Genomic DNA, 20,617 nt, shown 5'->3' with positions numbered 1-20,617 from the left:
CCTCAAAAATACAACTTGCCTAATAATTCTGCACTCCCTGTAGTCTGCAGTCTTGTTATTCCATGTTTTATGTGGTATGGATGAGGCTGACTTGCCTGTGGTGAGCAAAAGCTGCTTTGAAAGTGTATTTTGAAGTACAAACTACTGACAGTAATTTATGATGCAGCATGTCACTGCCATTGTGGGTTGCCTGAGACACGTATAGATGGTTCTTTTATAGTGCTTCCTTCCTTTATTACTTGTGTTTGCTTTCACAATAAAATTGTCTTTCCAAACAACGTTAAGTTCACTCACCTGCTAACACAACCTCACCAACTGCCCGTCCATACTCACTCCACACACCTGGCCCAAGTGTACTACTGCACAAGTACAAGAGACATAATTATACAATGCTTAGCCCGTGCTCCACCCCTCCCCTGTCGCTGAGCCAAACCCACATGCCTCCACCACAATGAAAGACAATTATAACAATTTATAATGCTAAAACATTCAAATCACAACAAAAATCGACAGAAACTCTAATATACATGAGCTGACACATTAAATGCCACTGAAGAAGTGCAAGGTTCCAGGTTTGGTTTCATTAAAAGAAAAGGAAAGACATGTTGATTAGTACAGCTTAAGAAGACTAAAGAGTGCAGGCAGGGTAGAGTGGGTGGAGACGAAGGGGGTGGGAGATTTGTGACAGCAGGATAGCTAGCAGTGCAAAGAAAGGTTTACAATATGGGACTTAGACCTGCTATTATGTGCGGTGTGGAGAAAGTGGAACAAACAAAAAAACAGGAAGTGGAGAAGAAGGTGGCAGAGCTGAGGATGCTTAAACTTTCATTGGGAGTGACCAGAATGGAGAAAAAGTTAGAGAAACAAGGCAGAGATGGTTTGGACACATGCACAGGAGAGACGGTAGACAGTGGAGCTGCCAGGCAGGAAGAAAAGAGAAAGACTGTAGAGAAGCTTCATGGATGTAGTGAAGAAGGACATGCAGAGCGTTGTTGTGACAGATGAGGAGAATGATAGATCAGCTGTGGTGATGATCTGAAAGAAGACAAAGTCTCTACTCAAGTGCATTAGCTCTCAAATAAAAACAAATGTTTTATTAGTGGCTGTAATCATTGTCATGGATTTGCCTAAGGCAGTGGTAAATCTATAGGGCTGAGGTTTGGATTTTGCATTCTGCAGACAGTAAGCAGCTTCCACCACTTTTCACATGCACTACACATAGGTCAAGTGTGTATGGTTATCTGCCTGATGTATACATTGCCTGGGCCTTTGCAGGGTTAGAGGAAGAGAGGTGTAACGCAGGTCAAATTACACTATATTACAGTATTCAGTTCAGTTTAGGTGTATTTATATTGCCCCAAATCACAACAACAGTTGCCCCGGGGTGCTTTAAATTGTAAATGAAAGACCCTGCAGTATTACGGAAAACCCCACAAATCAAGCAACCCCATATGAGCCCGCATTTTGCAACAGGGAGAAGAAAAAAATGTACTTTTGACAGAATGAAACCTCGAGCAGAACCAGGCTCAGAGAGGGAAAGCCATCTGCCATGACCAGCTGGGGGTTGAGAGGTAAGAGAAGAGAAAAGAAAAGAGATTGTAGGGAGGCAGGACAAAACACAGACTAAGGGAGAGAGAAGACAAAAAGGCAATGGCATGCTGCAGTGGTAATATAAACACGTGTGCAGTGAAAAGAGGTCAGTGGAGTGAAGAAGTGCTCAGTGCATCTCTGAGAGCTTCCTTTTCCCCTCCTGCATGGCAGCTCTATCTTTAGCATCCTTTGTCTAATATAGCCACTATCCCTCCTCTCGTCATTTCAGTGCACAAAAACTATTTAAAAAACAATAGCTACTCTATTTGAATCACCACGCAAAATTGAATGTAGTTGAACAACCAGAAAGGTATTACAAAATGTAGTTAAACTACAGGATTGCTTAAAAGTAGTCCACTATTACTTAATTGAGGCAACAGAAAGAAGTTAAATGGAAAAGAGGTCATCAGTCTCTGAGGAGCAGCATCTTTGCTGTAAAATGAAACTAGAATGACTCAAAGGGTTACTGTCAGTCAGGAAACGTGAGCTGGTTTCGAAAGTAAATGATTTCTTTTTTTAAAATCGGATGTTACTCATTAAAGAAGTGATTGTGTAGGAGGACGGGCGCACAGTGTCTTAAGGACAGGGTTAATGCAAAATATCAGAAAAACAAACCAAAGCTAACTGCACAAGATCATTACTGAAGAGACATTTACACAAAGACACCAGGACGTTGCATTAAATTGGCATTTTCTAAAATTTAACACCAACATAAACATGCCTGTGCCTTGTAACTTAATAAATTGCACATCATGTATTGATGCACTTTGGACCACTACTGTCTATTTCAGCTGATGAAATCTACAGTAGCACAGATACTACAGGCCATAAGTACCCCAGGGGAGAGGCCAAGCTGGAGTCGCTTAGAATGCGGTGTGGTGTGTCTCATTGAGGATTCGTCCATGCATTCCTATTTCCTGCGCTTATACTGCGTCAAGGTAAAAAGAACATCATTACTGCTCACATTCACTCCAACCACTCAAACTAGCACACACGCTGAAACGTGCACGCTGCTTCCAACATGGCACAGCACGGGGCAGCTTGAAGTGTTTCCTCTACTTTGAGGTTTCCATCAGCAACAATAGGAAGACTCATCCAGATGGGTGCGTCTGTGCTTTTCCTTGTGCAACTCTAACAAGTCCTCTCATTCTGAAACACAGCGTGCCAAGTTACTGTGGGAGCAGGAAATGTACATTCCATTCAAGTACACTGCAGCGCGTGCTTTCTTCCATACTTTCCCCGCAGATGTAAGTGATCCTTTTTTGGCATCGGTGCGTGCCTTATGATTATCAGAGTGCCACTTTTAGGTTGGATTTGGGTAGATTTGCTGTGTTTTCGCAGGACTACCAGGTAGGCGTCAACTTTGCAAATGAGACTGAGGCAGAGGAGTTTCATCATACCGTGGAGGCTGCTTGTGGTTAGAATAACAACAAACATCTACACGTATAAATGCTCTCAAAGGCTCAGCCCTGTCTCGTATTTTAACACAACCTTTTTATTTACAGAAAAGATGACCAGCATGATTGAAATGACAGCAGTGGGCAGTTCAACGAGGGAACTACCTGCTGATGATTTGGGGTGAGAAAGATAGCACCACTTTGTGTCTTTAGAGTGAAGGAAAGAGCGTTAAAGAGGTGGTTCACAGTTTTGTGTTTTTTGTTCTCTTTAGAATTGAACCATTGCACAGTTTGAATGGGGAGAAAGATCTCCCTATGGACACATCTTCCACGGCAGCTCCCCCAGCTTCAAGTTCTGTATGTCAAACTCTACAGTGAATTGTTAATGGGGTAACTGTTAAGCTGTTATTAGTCATTAATAATAGCATGATAAATGACTCCCTGTAATGTGTCTGCTTGGTGAAGTTTAAGGATCTTGACCCGGCTATGAGGAGGCTGTTGATGCAGGCCAAACTCACTGAAGAAGACTTGAAAGGCAAAGACGTTGCCGAAGCTGTTGACTGCATCATCAACAAGTTTGGAGGGCTGAAGGCTGTGCAGAAAGAGCTGAGAAACAGAGGTACTATATCCCGTAAAGTTTATTAGTATGTGCAAATATTTATTTACGTTTCAGTTTCAGGAAAAATACTATTGTGTATGTTTTTAAGACAGTGTTCTGTCATATGCACATAGGCCCAATCTCTCAGACACTGCCAAGATCTGCAGGGGCTTCCATCAATGTGAAGAAGGGCCCGTTGCCACCGGTCCCTTCCATCAAAGACAGCAACACTTTTCAACAAACACCAAAGGACATGGACATGGTAGACAAGAGTCAGACAAACACTCCGATTCCTTTCCCTCCAGCTCCCCCTCTGCCAGCTCCTGCAGAGAGGATCAGAAAGAGTGCAAGTTTCAAAAATGTAAGAGGAAAAGATTTAATTGAGCATCCATACTTGTACACAGTGGGTGGGCTGAACAAACTTTTGTGTTTTGTGCTGTTAGGCTGGCTCCCGAAAATCAACAGAGACAGGCGACTTAATCCTGGCTGCACTGAGAGAAGCGTTCAAAGAAAAACGGATGCTTCAGCAAAGCAACAGCGAAGATGGAGAACCTACTGTTACTATTCCTAATACTAACCAATGACGGACTCTTTTAAGAGATCTTGGAAGTCAGCTTGTACTGTAAATGTAGTTAAAGATGCGGCTTTTTGGCTTTGATTGTCAAACAAAGCAGTGGTCAGATTAAATTGCCATAAGGCAATGTGGTAAAATGAAAAGCCACATTGTGTATTTAAAAAAATCTAAAATGCCATCATATCAGTACAGTATGCTAAGTCTTAGTTTAGAGTCATAGATGTCACTAAATTAGATAACGAAGGGCCAGATTTTCACTTCCCAACGTAAATCCCAGCTTCCTTAAATGTAGCCTACAGCAATATAAAGATAAGTGAAGAAACAGATGAATTTTTAACCACTCTTTTGCTTTAGTTTCTTTTCTGGAAATCTAGCTGAAAGTGTATGTTTTACTTGTCTTCTGTATAACATTTGTCATGACTGTAATGTTTATGTTTTTAAAAATTCAGATTTCTGTGGGGTGCAATGTTTTATTTCTTTTTTAAGTGCTTAAGTGCTTTAATATACACCCATGGTGGAACCTAAAGAATAAACAAAGTGGAGCATGCATTATAGACAAGATATGGAAGCTCTGTTGTCCTGTACTATAACAGCACTGCCTGCTCTCAGTTTGCTTACAATTCAGTCAAATCTGACTTTACTTATCCAGACATAAACAGTGTAAAGGCCAAGGTCAAAGTCGACAAACAGGTGAGTGTGGTAAGTAATTCAGTCAATCGCAAAGGTAAAACCCCCTCTGTTCTTTTCAGTGATCTTAACTTTTTGTTTTAGATGCTTTTCATGTGCTATTTGTGGACCAGTGTTTTAAAAAACCTCATGCAAACAGATATTTAAACCAATGTGAAGCGGTGTTTCTAATGACCCCCCGCCTCCCCCATGATACTATATTTCTAAATCTCAAAAGAAGAAAATGAAATGGGGTTAAGGCATTCTTAGAAGTCTTTTTTCGTGGAGAGGTGGGGATGAAAGTGGATGAGCGCTAACGCAGAGAGGTGGGTGTGCGCACGCTCCCGCAGACTGAGTCGCTTCATTCATTTGAGTGGCCGAGCTGCTCTAAGCGTACTGCGCTCACCAAGCTTGGAAAAAGAGGCTTTTAAAACGGGGATCATGAGAGGCTCCTACACTCTACGAAACGCGCAGGAGAGGCCAGGTAGGACGCTGAGTCCTGTCTTTTATTTTTCGTTATTTGCTCCTTTGTACGTGACGTTGCCGCGAGTCTTCGCTGGCACGGAGTACAGAGTGTGCTGTACGCGAGCAGCTGGGCTAACGGGCGGATGAAGTAAACAAGTGTGTGTCACGTAGGCTTGCTCCGGAGCTGTCAGCGCTTTCAGCCGTGCAAATGAGAGAGGCAGACTGCGGGGCAAGCCTAGGAAATGTGTAAAAGACGACTGCTTTCAGATGTGTTGCAGTAAATAATGGATTTTTGTTACTTTTTAAGCGCTTTGGCAGCAGCTTCCTGCAGAGTCGCTGCAGCTGTTGCTTAGCTAGCTGCACGCAGCTGACAGCCATGGGAAGGAGAGCAGAGACTTGTAAACACTGTTATCACAGGGTCATAGTAGTTATGTGTCAAACATCACGCCCCAGACTCATCCCTATTACTGCCTGGGCTGTGATTCGGGAATATTTGATACATTTCTGGAGCTGGCCGTTGATCTGGCACTGCTCAAACTTGAAAAAGTTGATGGTTGGGAGATAATTATGAGCATACTGGTAAAAGGAGAACTTCTGGCTCTTCTTGCATTCACTATGACCTCCGGGTAGCTTTGTCTTCTCCCACGTGGCTTCATAAGTTTGTAATCCATTAACCAGTTATAAGAAAACTTCACTCTTGCTGTTACACCAGGGTCTCAGAGACCTGTGGATCTTTATTAGCAGTAACTCGATGATTTCCAAAAGCACCTCCTGTGAAGTCATTTTATTAACACGTGCTGTGCAGCAGGGGATGGTGCACAAGGACTAAAAGAGATTTCAAAGTCTAAACAGACGCTCAGGTTTTGTCACTCACTGCTTACTACTCTGTTTACTTCTGCTTGCTGTTCTTGTTCCTCCATTACTCGTTTGCACTTGTGCATAACAGCGGCACTTGGCCTAGTTCTAATGCTATGTCCCATATAATACAACGTTTATATTTATTATAGGAACAGGCTCTTATGTAATTCTATTAGTCACGTATCCCGATGAGTCTGTTTAACGTTGCATAAGACACCATGCAGGCAGGTACACAGATTTCCTGCCGTTCTTTTTCGCAGCTGTGGTCACGGAGGTTTAAATGTGTGCAGGCTGAGCTGCTGTGGCAGGTGTACGAGGGATGAGCAGAGCTCAGGCTGCACTGGTGAGGAGACGTGCTTCACTGGCTGTCCTTATTATGCATAGACACAGAGTACACAGAGAGAGGTGGGGCTGGGCAGAAAAACAGGAAAATCATACTGGAGTCAGTCTATCTGTGTGCAGCTGATCTGTTTATACTGAGGGGGCTGTTTAGTGTGGCGATGGCAGCTGATGTGCATATTAAGCTGCCCTTGCTGTTTAACAATAATCACTGCTACTCAGAGTGGAGGGTTGGAAAGGCACTGAGTTGGCTTAGTCATGAGCACCAATATGTGGTTATAACTGCAGATTGGCTAGGAATATGTTCCAGCATGTGCAGCAGAGTCTTAACAGATTATATCATTATGTTTAGCCACAATAGCTGTAACTCCCGCAGGATATTTATCTCCGGGGCTCAGAGGCTGCCTCAGACGCTGCAATAAGACCGCCTTCTTTCACCATCCTTCTCTCTGTAATAAAATACCATAAAAAAATCTTTATATTTGGACATTTTCATATCCTCCAGATTGTGGCTCTAAATCCCTCTAGTCCCTTCTTAAAGGCTTGGTCTCACTGTCCCTGCACTTCCCTCTCCCTCCTGCCCTCCCTCTCTCCGTCTGCTCTATATCTAGGTGAAAGTTCACCCGCTCACACAGACTTGCAGCGAAGGCTTGATGCAGGCTGAGGCTGTGTCATGTTTATGCACTGAGTGTGCAGCTCCACGGTGCTCTAATCTAGCTGCTGTTTTTGCATGTGGGAGAATTCAACCTCAAGGTCGTTGGAGGTGTTTTTGATGTGCCTTACTTGGTCTTTGTTAATCACCCCCGGATGAAACGTCTCCTCTGTTCTGCACACTATTTAATTAAGTATGAACCGACAAAATGATTCTGGGTCACACCATTCATACAGATTAGTTACAAAGATATTACTCTTTTAATCTGTGTTAATTGACAAAAGCAGCACATTGGCAGCATATTTGAAAAGCAGAAACAATAAAAAGGCTCTATTTTTAGCTTCTCTGCTGTGAAGATTTGCTGATTTTTGCTGGCTTAAAGGTGATTGAAAAGGAATTTCAATCACCTTGAACACAGGAAATTGTGAGCAACATTTCGTGTGATTTTTCAGTCCTTTATCAAAGTCAAAATGGAATCAAATGCTTAATAAAGCAGACAAGACCACAGACTTTTAATAGCTTGACAGCTTCAGGCATTATCACTCAGCAGTGTAGACAAATCCTTTCAGATGAGTCCGAAAATCAAACTCTGTCTTTTTAGGATTATCTTGTTGCCAATTTCCTACAGTCTAAAATGAGCCAGAAAAACAAGAGCAAACACTGAGTAAAAGTACCTGAACAGGAATTTGATAATGGTCATTGAGAATTTCCAGCTTACCTCTTAAACAGTGAAACCATTGGGACAGCCTGGGATCAATTTCGTCTACAATGTCATGTTCTCTAATGAATGCGTGTTTTTTACATGGTCAGCAGGAAGCGAGGTCCTGATGTGTAGAGGTAAAATAACCGGGCCTACAATGATATTCGGTTATGGAGTGAACATAATTTTTCTTCTGTATGATGCTTGATGCACAACACACATCCAGTGACATAAGGTAACTCCTCAGTGGTCGTCAACATTTCAAGGTGCTAAATATGAGTGTTTTGTATTTTTAAAATGTCTGTTACTCCCAATCAGCTTTTCCTATTTGTCATGGTGGTACTTGATAACCTTGAGCTACCCCTCCAGTGCGTCTGCCTGCAGACCGACTCAGACTCCACCGTGTTGGACTGCAGATATCTATAACAGTCCTTGTTGTGTTGGTGCAGGAGGGGAAACTCTAACCAGAACCTGCAAGCTCACCACGAGCTACAGAGCAGAACAACGACTACCCAGCAAGTCCAAAGATGGTGGTGTTGGAGTCTATCTGAGGGAGGAAAGAAATCAGGGAATGCCTCAGCTGCAGGGATTGAAAATGGGCCAGGTCATCTTTATTCCATCACTCTTAATTTGGATCATATTCGGTTTGCAGGATTTTCATGTGTATTTAACAGATTTCAAAGCCATCTCAAACAAGCTGCTTCGAGCAAGAAGACAGAAAGAAAGTGTTCTCAAACCAAAGCAATCCACGTGAAATATGGGTTATAAAGGCTGCTGTTTGGCACTGGTTGTGTAAATTCGGGGTGAACTTTGGCCCACATTAGATTGGAATCTGTTACATATTCCTCTAAACGATGCTGCGGGTCAAAGCCTATATTTAGGGAAAGTAGGATCATAGTGGCCCAGAAACAGGACTGCCATCTGCTCTCGTCTGCAGCCCACATGAACAGAGTTTCAAATCCAGATACTTTTCACTTAGAGATCTTCTGAGATGTTTTTTGTGGAAGAAATTATGAAAGCAGAGGAGTAGACTTAGAACTTGTACATATACCAAATATTCATACATACATACAAAGAGTTTGTTAAGGATTATATTGAAAAGGTCAAATGTCTCGGGTCATTGCAGGTCATTAGATGCTGTATTTTAGCAGGATGAATTTAAAGACTAATTTATATAGTCGTTACTGGACATTATGTATTTGTTATTCATTTATAATTTACATTTATCAGATATGTCACTTGTGTTGTTTGTGCCATTCAACAGATTAAACTGACACAAACTTTCCAAGAACTCAGACTCTGAGTGATTGAAGAATAACTTTTACTGTCCCTAAAAGCCTCCCTAGGCTGTAGCATGCATGCTTGAGTGCTTTTATTTGCTTAGAAAGCCAAATGTTTGAGCATGTCTGTTGATTTCCTGAAGCCCTGAAGTGAAAGGCTGATGGGATTAGTGCTACTGACATGCTGACTGCTCTCAGACACTCCTGCCTGCTGACCTTTTGCCTAATGACCTCTGGTGACACTATAAACGTCTCCTTACAGATTTGTCCTCATTGTAGGGCCTGCTTTGGTGAAGCACAGCGCCCTCTGGTGTCAGAACCTTGGTATTATGTTTGGGCTTGTCAGCATTGAGGATAAACGATGATTACAGGATGTTATTGAACTGACATGACTCACTTATTACTTAAAAGTGCAATTTGAGTCTTCTGTTCATCTAAATTTGTCACTGAGTTTAATCTGGGGCTGCAGGATTGATCTTTTCCTGCCTCTGCAGGTTTGTGCTGCCGTCTGCATTTTCTCACAGGTTCCCATTTATTGTTTGAGACATAAAAACTGTCAAGCAAGCACATTGTGGCTTCTGACTTTGACTTTTACCCAACTTATTTTCAGTTTATTTATGATGCATGGTAGACTTTACTACAAGTGGGAGCAAATAACTGATTCACACCTACCTAACAGAAAATTAATCTGCTTTTTTTTGAGAAACAGAGAGAAATGTGACGATGTGTTGGTCCATGTCCATGTAAGTTATCCTCCTCAGACCCGAGCTCTTGGTTTAGATGCATTTTAGATGTGATTACTTCGATCTGATGAGAATATAAACTTATCCTATTTGAACAGGAATTTGTTACATTGTTACATAATTGCTGTAGCTTTTTAAAGTATTTGTGTTTTTAAGACAACACACTTATTTTTCAGTATAACACAATAATGTCTGTCTCTGTGTTAGCACTGAGCTGAAGTGGACATATGAGTATTGGACTGTTGCTGTATATGTTACCCCGGGCCATCTACTTAGTGCCTTTTGTGGTATTTCTTACTGTAGCTATGGTAATGTTACACAGCTCAGCTGCAAACCCTACCTCAGTGACTGTTTCACCACTTAATCGATGGCTTTAAATTGTCTGGCAAAACTGAGGTGCTTGTGTTCGACTCTGTTTGCGGTCGGTCAACGCATTGGCCAGAAACATCAAATCCTCAGCTAATCTTGGAATTATTTTCCTGTCTTCAAGTTCATTCTTGTCAAGCTCAGTCTTTACTGTCACTCAGTAAAAAACCAGGCTCCTGCCTAAATACGCAAAGCTGCTAAGGCCTTATTCCAACCGTCGGCGTCTCTTGTTTAACTCTTTCACGCTCTTATTTTAAATCCAGAGGCGACTACACTTTGGAAGTTGTGGGGCTTAAACTTTGGAAAAGCCTTCGTCTTTATATCAGTTTGGCTGAATCAATGTTTTGTTTAAAACGACTGCTGAGAACTCGTTTTTCACAGGTTACCATTTCCTTAAATCCTTGGCCTGTTACGTTTGGCTAAGTAATCACTTATGTTTGAATCGTGTTTATGTACTACTATATGTTGGGGTGGTAAATACATGTTTTTTGACAGACTTTAAAGCTATTTGTAAATGTGTGTTTAAAAAGTAAAAATGAGGATAGTTATTGTTATTCTCCCCGCTTTTTATTTTATTTTTATCGTTTTTATTCAGAAACCCCTAGGCTTTTCTTATATCATTTTATATAACAGTAAAAATAAACTACTATAATTTGTCAAACACTAATACTATACTATACACTATATTCGTGTTTATTAACCAGTTTCATTTTTTGTTTGAAAAAATATTTACATCTATCAGACGGGAGTTTCTGCTGTATCTTACTTTGCTGGCAACTTTTGCCACATGAAGCATGTGTGATCAGTGAGGCCCGTGACTGGGTCGTGTAAAGCTGAGGCTTCCATGGTTTTCACGATGATGTTGAGCTGAGCTCCCAGTAGTCCGCATGCCCTTCTTTCCTGCCCATGCGCCTCTGCTATTGGCTGCTGGGCCTCTCGTTCCATTTCTGATTGGCTCAATTTCTTGCTGCATTCACTGCCCATGTGTGCTTCATGTGAACGCCTAAAACTTGTTTTTCACTTAGCGTCTTGGAATCGTACGTACGTAGTTCACGAGTCATTACGGTAACTTGTAAACAGTCGCGTTTTCGTGGATTTTTATTTTTATTTATTCATTTATTTATTTTACAGATGTTGGATGCTTGTGATATTTTCAACACAAGACGCTAAGAAAAATGCTTCACAAGACTTTAAAACATAAAATGGTCAACAAAAGCATTGAACTTTATATGACCCTGGAGTGAATTGAGTATTTGCTTGATTGAGTATTATTTCGGTAAACATTATAATGTCTTTGGAGTATTTTGTCTGTTATTAACACAATTGCGTTTGAATTCTTCAAACTCAGTTGGGGCTCTTAATCAGACTTCCATACGTAAAATCATGGTGGGAGTTTTTATGTAAGCACCTGGGGTAATACTGTCACGTGAAATGACAGTATTCACGTGACTTACTGACATTTCTCAGTAAGTCTCATATTTACCATTTAAGCACCTGGGATAATACTGTCACGTGAAATATGTAAATACATTAATTCACGCTGACATGGGGGAAAAGACGACTGAAGTATCGTTACAACCTGTACCGGGACATTTTGTTTTCTTCCCTCCCTCGCTTTCCGTTGCGCTCATTATCCAGTCCTTACGGTAATGGGGAAACTGCTGTTCCTCAGCTGATATATAACATCTACCCCCCTGCAGAATTTCAGTGCCAGGCTGAAGCCCACCGCCTCAGTTTGTTTTCAGGAGGGTAACGTAAATGACCCAACAACCAGGATGATAGACAATCAAGAGTTTATGGTGGAGGGTTACCCGCGGGAGCTCACCCAGAACCCGCTCAGGAAGATCTGGATGCCGTGCAAAAACGGCCACATCGCTCATAGACGCGGTAAGATGCAGCAGGTCGTCAAGTGCGCAAAGGACGTGTGTCGGAGATGCGATTTCGCTCATCTGTGGATATGATCTCGTCTCTGGTCTCTCTCATTTTTGTTCTGTTTTGCACGTTTAATGGTCAGATTTGTGCTTGAACTTATCACATTACGCACGGCTGGTTGAGATGTTGCGTGCTCGGTAATGTTGCATCAGGCGCATCTTGTCTGGTCCATATTTCTCCTGACATCACATGCAGGGAGTGGGATTCTGAATCAGCTTAGCATCCGATTACACAGGTCTACTCCTTATGTTAGTTTGTCTTGTAGGTGTAACACTGGGCAGCTGTCCTGTAATGTGACCCGGGTGCTTGGTTTTGTGTCTGATTTTCTCTCTCTCTCACTTTTCTTTTTTTTTTATATTTTATTTTATTTTTTTTTGCTGAGTCATTGTCTGCCTTCCCCAGAGCTGTTTTTAGTTTTAGTTAAAAAAGCTATAGCTAGTCCAGTCCCGTTTTGGCATAACACACGTTATCTTATCAGTGACCATGTAATACTATAATGCTGCATGAGTCTCCTTAGACATCAGTCTAAATTTCCTTATCTCAAATGTATTTGATGTGTGGGAGTGTCTTAGTACTTAAAGATATTCCTATGGATGTTTCTTTTTTTGCATAAGCAGGTTTGTTTTTGTTTTTTTTACTATACAATCAAATAACAGCAAAAAAGTAATTGGTAACAGAAGAAAAACGGAAATTGCTAGTTTAAGTCTTTAATTTAAACACTTGTTTGGGGCTGTAACAAGCAGACCTTTGTGGTGGTCCAGCTGAATTTCAGCCAAGTCTGAGTTGTTGCGACTGCAGAGCACAAACCTGGCATTTTCCCACCTAATTAATCAGCATGTGCTGCTGGTTAGCTATTAAGGAAACATGTAGGCTTCTGTTCTGCTGTCTGAATTTATGTGCTCCTCACAGCCTTGTTTTTAGCTGCACTTTTAATTGTCATTTTTTCTTGATCTCGGCCTGTCTCAGACATGTCGGAGCTGGCCCCCAGCTCTCATAGAGCCCAGCGAATATAAAATGCACATGAAGGATTTTAGTCTGAAGCACGTGGCTTGCATTTTTAAGCAGTCTCATTGTTTTACCTCATCTTTATTCTGTAGCAGTGCATATAGCTGTTACAAAAAGGGTTTTTTTTTCTCTAAAAAAGCCCTCTAGACTAATTGGTGTGAATTATTGTTGATCACCAAATTAAATACGTGAAAAGCTTTCAAATTTAGTTTCTTTTGTCTCTCCGTCTCTGTCAGTGTGCATGACAAACTGCCCGACCCTCATTGTGACAGTTGGACTTCCAGCCCGAGGGAAAACCTACATTTCAAAGAAGCTCACACGCTACTTAAACTGGATAGGCGTGCCAACGAAAGGTAGGAGCCACTTCCTTAAAATCATGCATAAAGTGACAACCAACATTGCTCTGTGTAAACATGACAGCCGTCTCTCAACAGAGTTCAATGTTGGCCAGTACCGGAGGGAGTGCCTGAAAATCTACAAATCCTTTGAGTTTTTCCGTCCAGACAATGAAGAAGGCCTAAAAATCAGACGGTGAGTCTGCACATGGTTTTCTGGATGTCATGCAAAGTTTCATTCCAACCATTCCACCAGACTTCACCCATGTGTTGAAGAGAGGAGAGCTCAGCTGTGAAATTACCTGCTGGGTTGATCGGTCAGATTGAAAACCTGGTAGCTTTCAGCTATTGTTGGCACATGGATTAACCGCTACAGCTTGGTTTCATGTATAAAATAATAAATTTTTCTTTCACGATGTAAAAAAGAATGCAACAAAGACCTCGAATAATCCCAGTACAAATCTGAAATGTAAAAATTTCTCGTGTCTTTCCACAGTCAGTGCGCTTTGTCAGCTCTTAATGATGTACGGCAGTACCTGAGCGTCGAAGGAGGACAGGTTGCGGTGAGTCCTTGATTCTGTCCCTGACGTCTGCTGTAATCCTAGAACACAGAAGCATATAGAACGGCTGCATAACGCTTGTTTTTCCATGTTGTTTCAGGTCTTTGATGCCACTAATACAACAAGAGACAGAAGAAGGACCATCATCATGTTTGCTGAGCAGAATGGATACAGGGTATGTTTAAAGCAAGATGGTACTCTCTTTTTCTTTTTTTTTAAATTTGGATTGGCGACCTCAAAGTTAGCTGTATTTTCTTGTCATTTCAGGTATTTTTCGTGGAGTCTGTGTGTGAAGACCCAGAGGTCATTGCCCAAAATATAGTGGTAAGCGTTTGTCTCCTTTCATTGAATCCAGTAGAATCAAAACAGGACTTTTAAAATTTCTGATATACTTCCCCAAACATTGGCTGCTGAGTCCAAAATAAAAATCAAGAGAAAATTTAGCTTTAAAGTTCATCAGAACTGAGTTGCAGACATAGACTTTATATGAAAGATGGATGTAGCTGCTGTAGCATCACCAGTTGGTTAGTGAAGTCCAGTTTTGAAGCTTCGTGTTGAGCTTTTTAGAGTGCTGCTGTCTTGGTGTTTTTGAAAACACACATCATGATCGAGGTGTGGATGGGACTCAGAAAACAAGGATGCTCGCCTGAATGGTTGTTTAGTTGTTGCGAATGAGTCTTGAACCAAGCTTAGACTTTAAACTAATTACGAAGGACTTCACTGAGGTTGCAGACCAAGACAGAGAGAGTCAGCATGAGGCAGCAAACTTCCCCTTCCTTGTTTCGTCTGCTCAAATCCTCTCCTTGTGTTTCCTCTTTGTAGCAAGTTAAGCTGGGAAACCCAGACTACATTGACTGCAACTCAGATGAGGCCATCAAGGACTTCATGAAGAGAATAAAGTGTTATGAGTCATCCTACCAGCCTCTGGATGAGGTTCTCGACAGGTGACGACATACAAAACATGAAAGCGCTGGATTTTCAGCTGGATTTCTTGCAACATGAGTTAAACATTAGGTTTGATGTATGTAGATGTTGAACAGTAGGCTCTGACACAGGGATGCAGTTCTCCTTTCAGTCATGAAAACAAATGGAGCTAGAGTTATTTAATTTTTTTGCATTTTGCACATTTTACCTCCATCTTGTATCTGGGCTTGTTTTGCTTCTTTTCACAATGGGTTCACAGCGGGTTTCTGTCTTTATCAGCTGCACATCTGCTAGTTAGGTCATGGCTGCAGTTACATGAGAGGGCCAAATTTTAGGATAGCCCTACCCTCTCACAGTGTGACCCATCAGTAGAGTGGATGAAATCAGTTCAAGCTCACAGGTGATTAACAGAGCGTCTCGTTTCAGGGATCTGTCCTACATAAAGATAATGGACGTGGGCCGTCGTTACCTGGTGAACCGTGTCGTTGACCACGTCCAAAGCCGAATTGTCTACTACTTGATGAACATCCACATCACACCGCGCTCCATCTACCTCTGTCGCCACGGTGAGAGCGACCTCAACATCAAAGGACGCATCGGAGGAGACTCGGGCTTGTCTGACAGAGGAAAAGAGGTCAGTGTCTGTGCATGTAGAGAAAATATGGCAGCACATATGTTTCAAATCACCGAGTTGATCTAATGCATCCTTCTGTGGTGCTCTCTTGCTGTCCAGTTTGCCAAACGTCTGAGGAATTTCCTCCAGGAGCAAAACATCAAAAATCTTAAAGTGTGGACGAGCCAGATGAAGAGGACAATCCAGACCGCGGAGATCCTTGGAGTGTCGTACGAACAGTGGAAATCTCTCAATGAAATCGACGCTGTATGTCCACTTCAAGTTTTCCTTACTTCTGTGCAAAAGCCTCTGTGGAAACATTTGCGTAAATGCTGAACATGTTTCCTCCTCTCTTTCCACAGGGCGTGTGTGAGGAGATGATGTACGAGGAAATCCAAGAGCGTTACCCTCTGGAGTTTGCCCTGAGAGACCAAGACAAATACCGGTACCGCTATCCGAAAGGAGAGGTGAGCATAAAACGTATTTTTTAAGGATTTTTCAGTTGTTTTTTGGTTGTTTGAGTTTTAAAAACAGTTGAGAGTGTGACTGATCTGCGAACCTCATTCAGTCATATGAAGACCTGGTTCAGCGGCTGGAGCCTGTGATCATGGAGTTGGAGAGACAGGAGAACGTTTTGGTGATTTGTCACCAGGCAGTCTTGCGCTGTCTTCTTGCATATTTCCTGGACAAGACTGCAGGTAAGAAGGACTCAAAGTAGGTCGTTTGAAGTTTTTTTTACTTTACCATCAGAGTATGCTTTTTAAAGTCTGAACCTGAAACTTACTATAACTTTCTGTCACCACAGATGAGTTGCCTTATCTTAAGTGCCCTTTGCACACAGTACTGAAGTTGACACCAGTGGCTTACGGTAAGTTCTGTAAATTAAAAAGCTTCTAACACATTCACAGTTATGCATGAGTCCTTAAATTCTATTCTTGTTGTATCAGTGGAAACAAAATTTCAGCTTGTATTAACTTGTATCAAAAGCAGTTAGATGGAAACTTTAAGATAAATATTGTGAAAATGTTTTTCAAAATAAAACACCTAAGATATTAAAAATGGCTTGCCAGTGGGCGTGAACATAATATTATATTTATTTAGTATATTTAAAAAGGAACATTTCTGTATTATAAGTAACTACTGTTTGCTCTTACGCAGGATGTGAAGTGGAGTCTTTCTGTTTAAGCGTGGATGCTGTAAACACACAAAGAGACAGACCAGAGGTAGGTGTCACCAGCAGCACTCAGACCTTTGACCTCACTGCATTTTTACCCTGTGACCCACAACTCAGTCAGAAGGCTCCCTCACACTGTATACATAGGAACCACGACAACAAATAATATTCAATGAAACAAATGATACTCAGGCAACATTATTACAAATGTTTAGATTCTCTAAGCTGCGGACTCAGTGGTGTTTCACACTCTTTAGAGAAAAGAATTCATATAAAAATAGAATTTAAAGTTTGGGTTAGTCTGTGTGCAGATTCAGTATAAGGTTTTAGGGTTTAGAATAAATTTGTGTCTGTATGTATTGCTGATGCTCATTTCACAGTACAAACAGGGGTCTGAGGGGTCTGAATGGAGAATCCAGAGAATTGATCTGTCAGTAGGCTGTAATTTTGTATCTGCTGATATCTAATTTCAGAGCACAGGTTACCGTGGTGATATCCTGCTGAGAACAAGCCTATTCATTTATGTCCTCTGTAAAGGATGTTTGTTTTTGGTCTATATCTTTTGATTTATTTGAGCTATGCTAATAAATCCTGACGTACTAAACAGAGGACATCCTGGGCTTTCCGTTGATATCTCTGCTTTTAGCTCCAAAACTTCAGTGGGAAGAGGAATTTTTCCTTGGTTCTCAGGAGGATGTATTCCTAAGAAGTGAACCACCTTCGTAGTAGAGAAAACAAGGGTTAACCAGTCCTGTTTCGTATTACAGACCTTTGGTCTCTCGAGAGGCACAACACCTATTCCAACATTTACTGTAGCTCTCACTCCTGAGCAGGCCTAGCAGTCAGTACTAATCCGTCTGTTTCTTCTTCGCACAGCGATTGTAAACTTTGTCACACGTTCACTGTCCGTCCTCCAGTGATCCCTGACAGCAATCAAAACAACTGAAGTCTCTTATTATTGACATTTCTACCTCTTTTCTCATCAGCTATGACTTTGATTTTTTTCTCAGGTTTGCCATCTGAGTAAGAGCTGCATGCTCAGATGGCTGTTTTAGGATAACTAAATGTGTGCGTTCATGAACATGTACCAATAGCTTTGTGTTAGATTGTGGTTGTGTGAGACGTTGTGTTTGGAGTTAGGCAGGTGGTTGATGGTGTCAGAGTGAGTAAAGGGTATATGTATGCTAGTCAAACAAAAAAAAAATAAGAACAGAAATTGAACGTTTTATGCTGTGAAGTACATTTTTAACTTTGTTTTAAATCTACTTTCTCAGCACATGATGTTTTCAGTTCTGGTTGATGTGTAATTTTACTGAACACAAGTGAACTCGTACACCTCAGCATTGATTCTGTTTACTGCAGTGGTCTCACTGACTGAAGTCGACCCATCCTGTGTTATTGTCTTAAGTTTAAATATGTAGCATATGTGTGAACACAATGAGGAAAAATAACAGGGGCACTCTATCAGTGTTTTTAAGTTGTTTTAATGGCATTTCAAAAAAATTAATTTATTTCTGATTGTGGCTGATTTGTATTTACATTCATTATTTATAGACGTGTATTTTATGCATAATGTAGCTTGTTTTCTTAACTATGTGATGGAGACTGTTGCTTTAAATCTCAACATTGTTGCTGTTTCTAAAATGATTCAGTTTCACTATTGCGATCTAGGCTTTGTGTCTGTGCTACCAAAGTGAACATGTCAAACCTCCAATAGAACCAATAAGTTATTTTACAAAAAACCAGCATTAATGTTAACTTGCTGCTGGATACAAAAAGACTGATTTAATTGAATGTAACATCATTTCTTCTCAACTGTGTTGAGTCTTGCACATTGTACACATAAAAATCTAGATAAAAATAAATACGTTTGTTTCTCACACTACTCTTTTGGTCAAAGTGTTTATTTTGTCAAAGCTAAATTACACAAAGTGATTACACTTAACGCAGAAAACTGACTTCAAGTCATACATGTCAGTGGGGTGTGGGTAGATGTCTGATCAGCGGCTGATATCAGCCGTTTGGCGATGTGTTAACACTGATGTTTATAACAGCTGAAATTTTTAAATTGAGTGTTGCTGTGGTATAATTTATGCATGGTTTCTCCACCAGAGGGCACTCTGCAGCTTCCCTGTTAGCAACACACATTTGGAAGGCCACAAATAACAACCAGCGGATCTGAGTAGCCGGGCTGAATAAATAACTACACATTACAAAAGTATCTGTCAGTGTACATGAATATTAGGTTTTTAAATAACCAAATATCAGTATTAACAAATCTGACATCAGTCGTGCTCGAGTGTGAAACGGAATAAGTTATCAATAATTAAGCTGTGTATCAAAATTAAATGCTAGCTTCTGTAATGCCCTTTTAACACACATTAAAAATCTGTTTGACTTTCGTACCGCTAAAGGCCTCTGGAATATGTTTTAATTATTTGAAATCAACAGTTTAAACAGATTTTTTTTTTTTCTTTAATGTCATCATTAAGAATCACTGTAGCTGCACTCACAAGGTCTGCTAGTACCACCTCATGAGACAATGGCTCATTCTTATACTGAATATGGAAATCAGGTAGTTAATGAACAGGTGAATTAATGTAAAACTAAATGTAACTCAGTTTTTTCCTCTCGTCCCTCTTCCAGAATGTGAATGTGCAGCGCAGCACTGAAGACGCTCTGCAGACAGTCCCTGCTCACTTCTAAACTCCTCCACTTCCTGTTCCAGCCCAGACCTCATCTGACTGTTTTTTTTTTAGGATTTCTGAACAGCCTTCACGGTGCTGCTCAGCTGCTGAATGAGGCAGCTTTTTGCCTGTCTCAGAGACATCTTTTTACACTCTCACTGTAAAGCACTTTCTTTAAATGTCCTCCATTTTATACATTTATTTTAATCGCAAAGAGCTTGACTCTCTTTGGGGGAGGGCAACAAAAGGCAGATGTGATTTTTGTTTTATATGTGGACCTTGTTAAAGGTGCAAAAATATTAACTTTAATCATTGTCTTCCATGATTATATTAATATTTACTGTATAGTGGGCATTGTGTATACTGCCATATGGGCCTGTTGTTCGTTTCTGAAGGTGTTTTTATATGAAGAAAGAGAAGGAAAGAAAACACCAGAAAAAGATCGACACTAATCACAAATTGCTTTTTAAGTGTTTTCCTTTTCTTGGCTGTTAACGTTTCTTTTTTTCTTTTTTTTTAACTAAATGGAAAAACGTGCTGTGACCGCGCTGTGTTATAAATGAAATCATTCCAGAGATTTAACAGCGAGCAATCCCCCCCCCTGAAAAAACATTATGGGGGGTTGAGATATTAAATGCATGCAGCGTGTTTTCTCAAAAACGTAAGCTGATATGCTAAAAATACGAAATGAAGCGCTTCCATTGTTGTAATCTTATATACAAATAGCTTTGTATATAAGACTAAACGTTCAAAGGCTGTTACATAAAGTATTTTAAATCACTCCAACCTTCACAAATGAAAAAGATTATAACATAAAACTGTGAAAACTGTATGTGCATGTTTGTTAAATTTGTGTGTAAAAACATGTGTATTATACTTTGTGGGGTAATGGCTTATATTACTATACTGGGGGGAAAAATAACCCAAAATGCCTTCTGTGTTTCCAGCTGTTAGACCTCAATAAATTTGAATGTTTCTTGTAAAGAAAACTGGAGTTGTGTTTAAAGATTGAACAGAAATCACAGAAAATACAAAGCAGACTGGGGTTTTTTTTATTCGTCTTCATTGCCAGCAAATGTATTCTTGTTTCATCGACGACAGACTCGTCTGTGTACTTGTGAACTACAGCAAGAATCATTATCCAATTGATTGCATTCAT

General features: G+C 40.7%; 2 protein-coding genes across 4 annotated transcripts in view; both read left to right on the top strand.

The window, feature by feature from the left end:
- The window catches only part of LOC102215091 (neural Wiskott-Aldrich syndrome protein), a 7,172-nt gene extending 3,003 nt beyond the window's left edge, over nucleotides 1-4,169 (top strand). The window contains exons 2-9 of the mRNA XM_005741504.1: nucleotides 2,382-2,528; nucleotides 2,751-2,837; nucleotides 2,932-3,007; nucleotides 3,096-3,168; nucleotides 3,260-3,344; nucleotides 3,453-3,606; nucleotides 3,720-3,946; nucleotides 4,029-4,169. Of these exons, the coding sequence (XP_005741561.1) occupies nucleotides 2,382-2,528; nucleotides 2,751-2,837; nucleotides 2,932-3,007; nucleotides 3,096-3,168; nucleotides 3,260-3,344; nucleotides 3,453-3,606; nucleotides 3,720-3,946; nucleotides 4,029-4,169 (990 nt within the window). The remainder of the gene's footprint in view (nucleotides 1-2,381; nucleotides 2,529-2,750; nucleotides 2,838-2,931; nucleotides 3,008-3,095; nucleotides 3,169-3,259; nucleotides 3,345-3,452; nucleotides 3,607-3,719; nucleotides 3,947-4,028) is intronic.
- Nucleotides 4,170-5,164: 995 nt separating this feature from the next.
- Nucleotides 5,165-20,274, top strand: pfkfb4b (6-phosphofructo-2-kinase/fructose-2,6-biphosphatase 4b). Of its 3 annotated transcripts, none has more exons than XM_005741361.2 (14): nucleotides 5,165-5,309; nucleotides 13,402-13,518; nucleotides 13,600-13,696; nucleotides 13,997-14,063; nucleotides 14,161-14,235; nucleotides 14,328-14,384; nucleotides 14,883-15,004; nucleotides 15,411-15,618; nucleotides 15,718-15,864; nucleotides 15,960-16,064; nucleotides 16,166-16,295; nucleotides 16,403-16,465; nucleotides 16,756-16,820; nucleotides 19,418-20,274. In XM_005741361.2, exons 1-14 carry the CDS (start codon nucleotides 5,267-5,269, stop codon nucleotides 19,475-19,477), a joined length of 1,356 nt encoding a protein of 451 aa, XP_005741418.1. In that variant the 5' UTR covers nucleotides 5,165-5,266; the 3' UTR covers nucleotides 19,478-20,274. The 3 variants fall into 3 exon arrangements, with proteins under 3 accessions (XP_005741418.1, XP_005741416.1, XP_005741417.1); XM_005741359.2 differs by lacking the exon at nucleotides 5,165-5,309 and adding an exon at nucleotides 11,865-12,115; XM_005741360.1 differs by lacking the exons at nucleotides 5,165-5,309; nucleotides 19,418-20,274 and adding exons at nucleotides 11,865-12,115; nucleotides 17,648-19,411.
- Nucleotides 20,275-20,617: the final 343 nt, after the last annotated feature.

This window comes from Pundamilia nyererei, unplaced genomic scaffold, assembly GCF_000239375.1.
Source record: "Pundamilia nyererei isolate P.nyererei 1_Seehausen unplaced genomic scaffold, PunNye1.0 scaffold00110, whole genome shotgun sequence".
Lineage (NCBI taxonomy): Eukaryota > Metazoa > Chordata > Actinopteri > Cichliformes > Cichlidae > Pundamilia > Pundamilia nyererei.
Note: the sequence above shows the minus strand (reverse complement) of the source record. Positions and strands in the feature narration are given on the sequence as shown.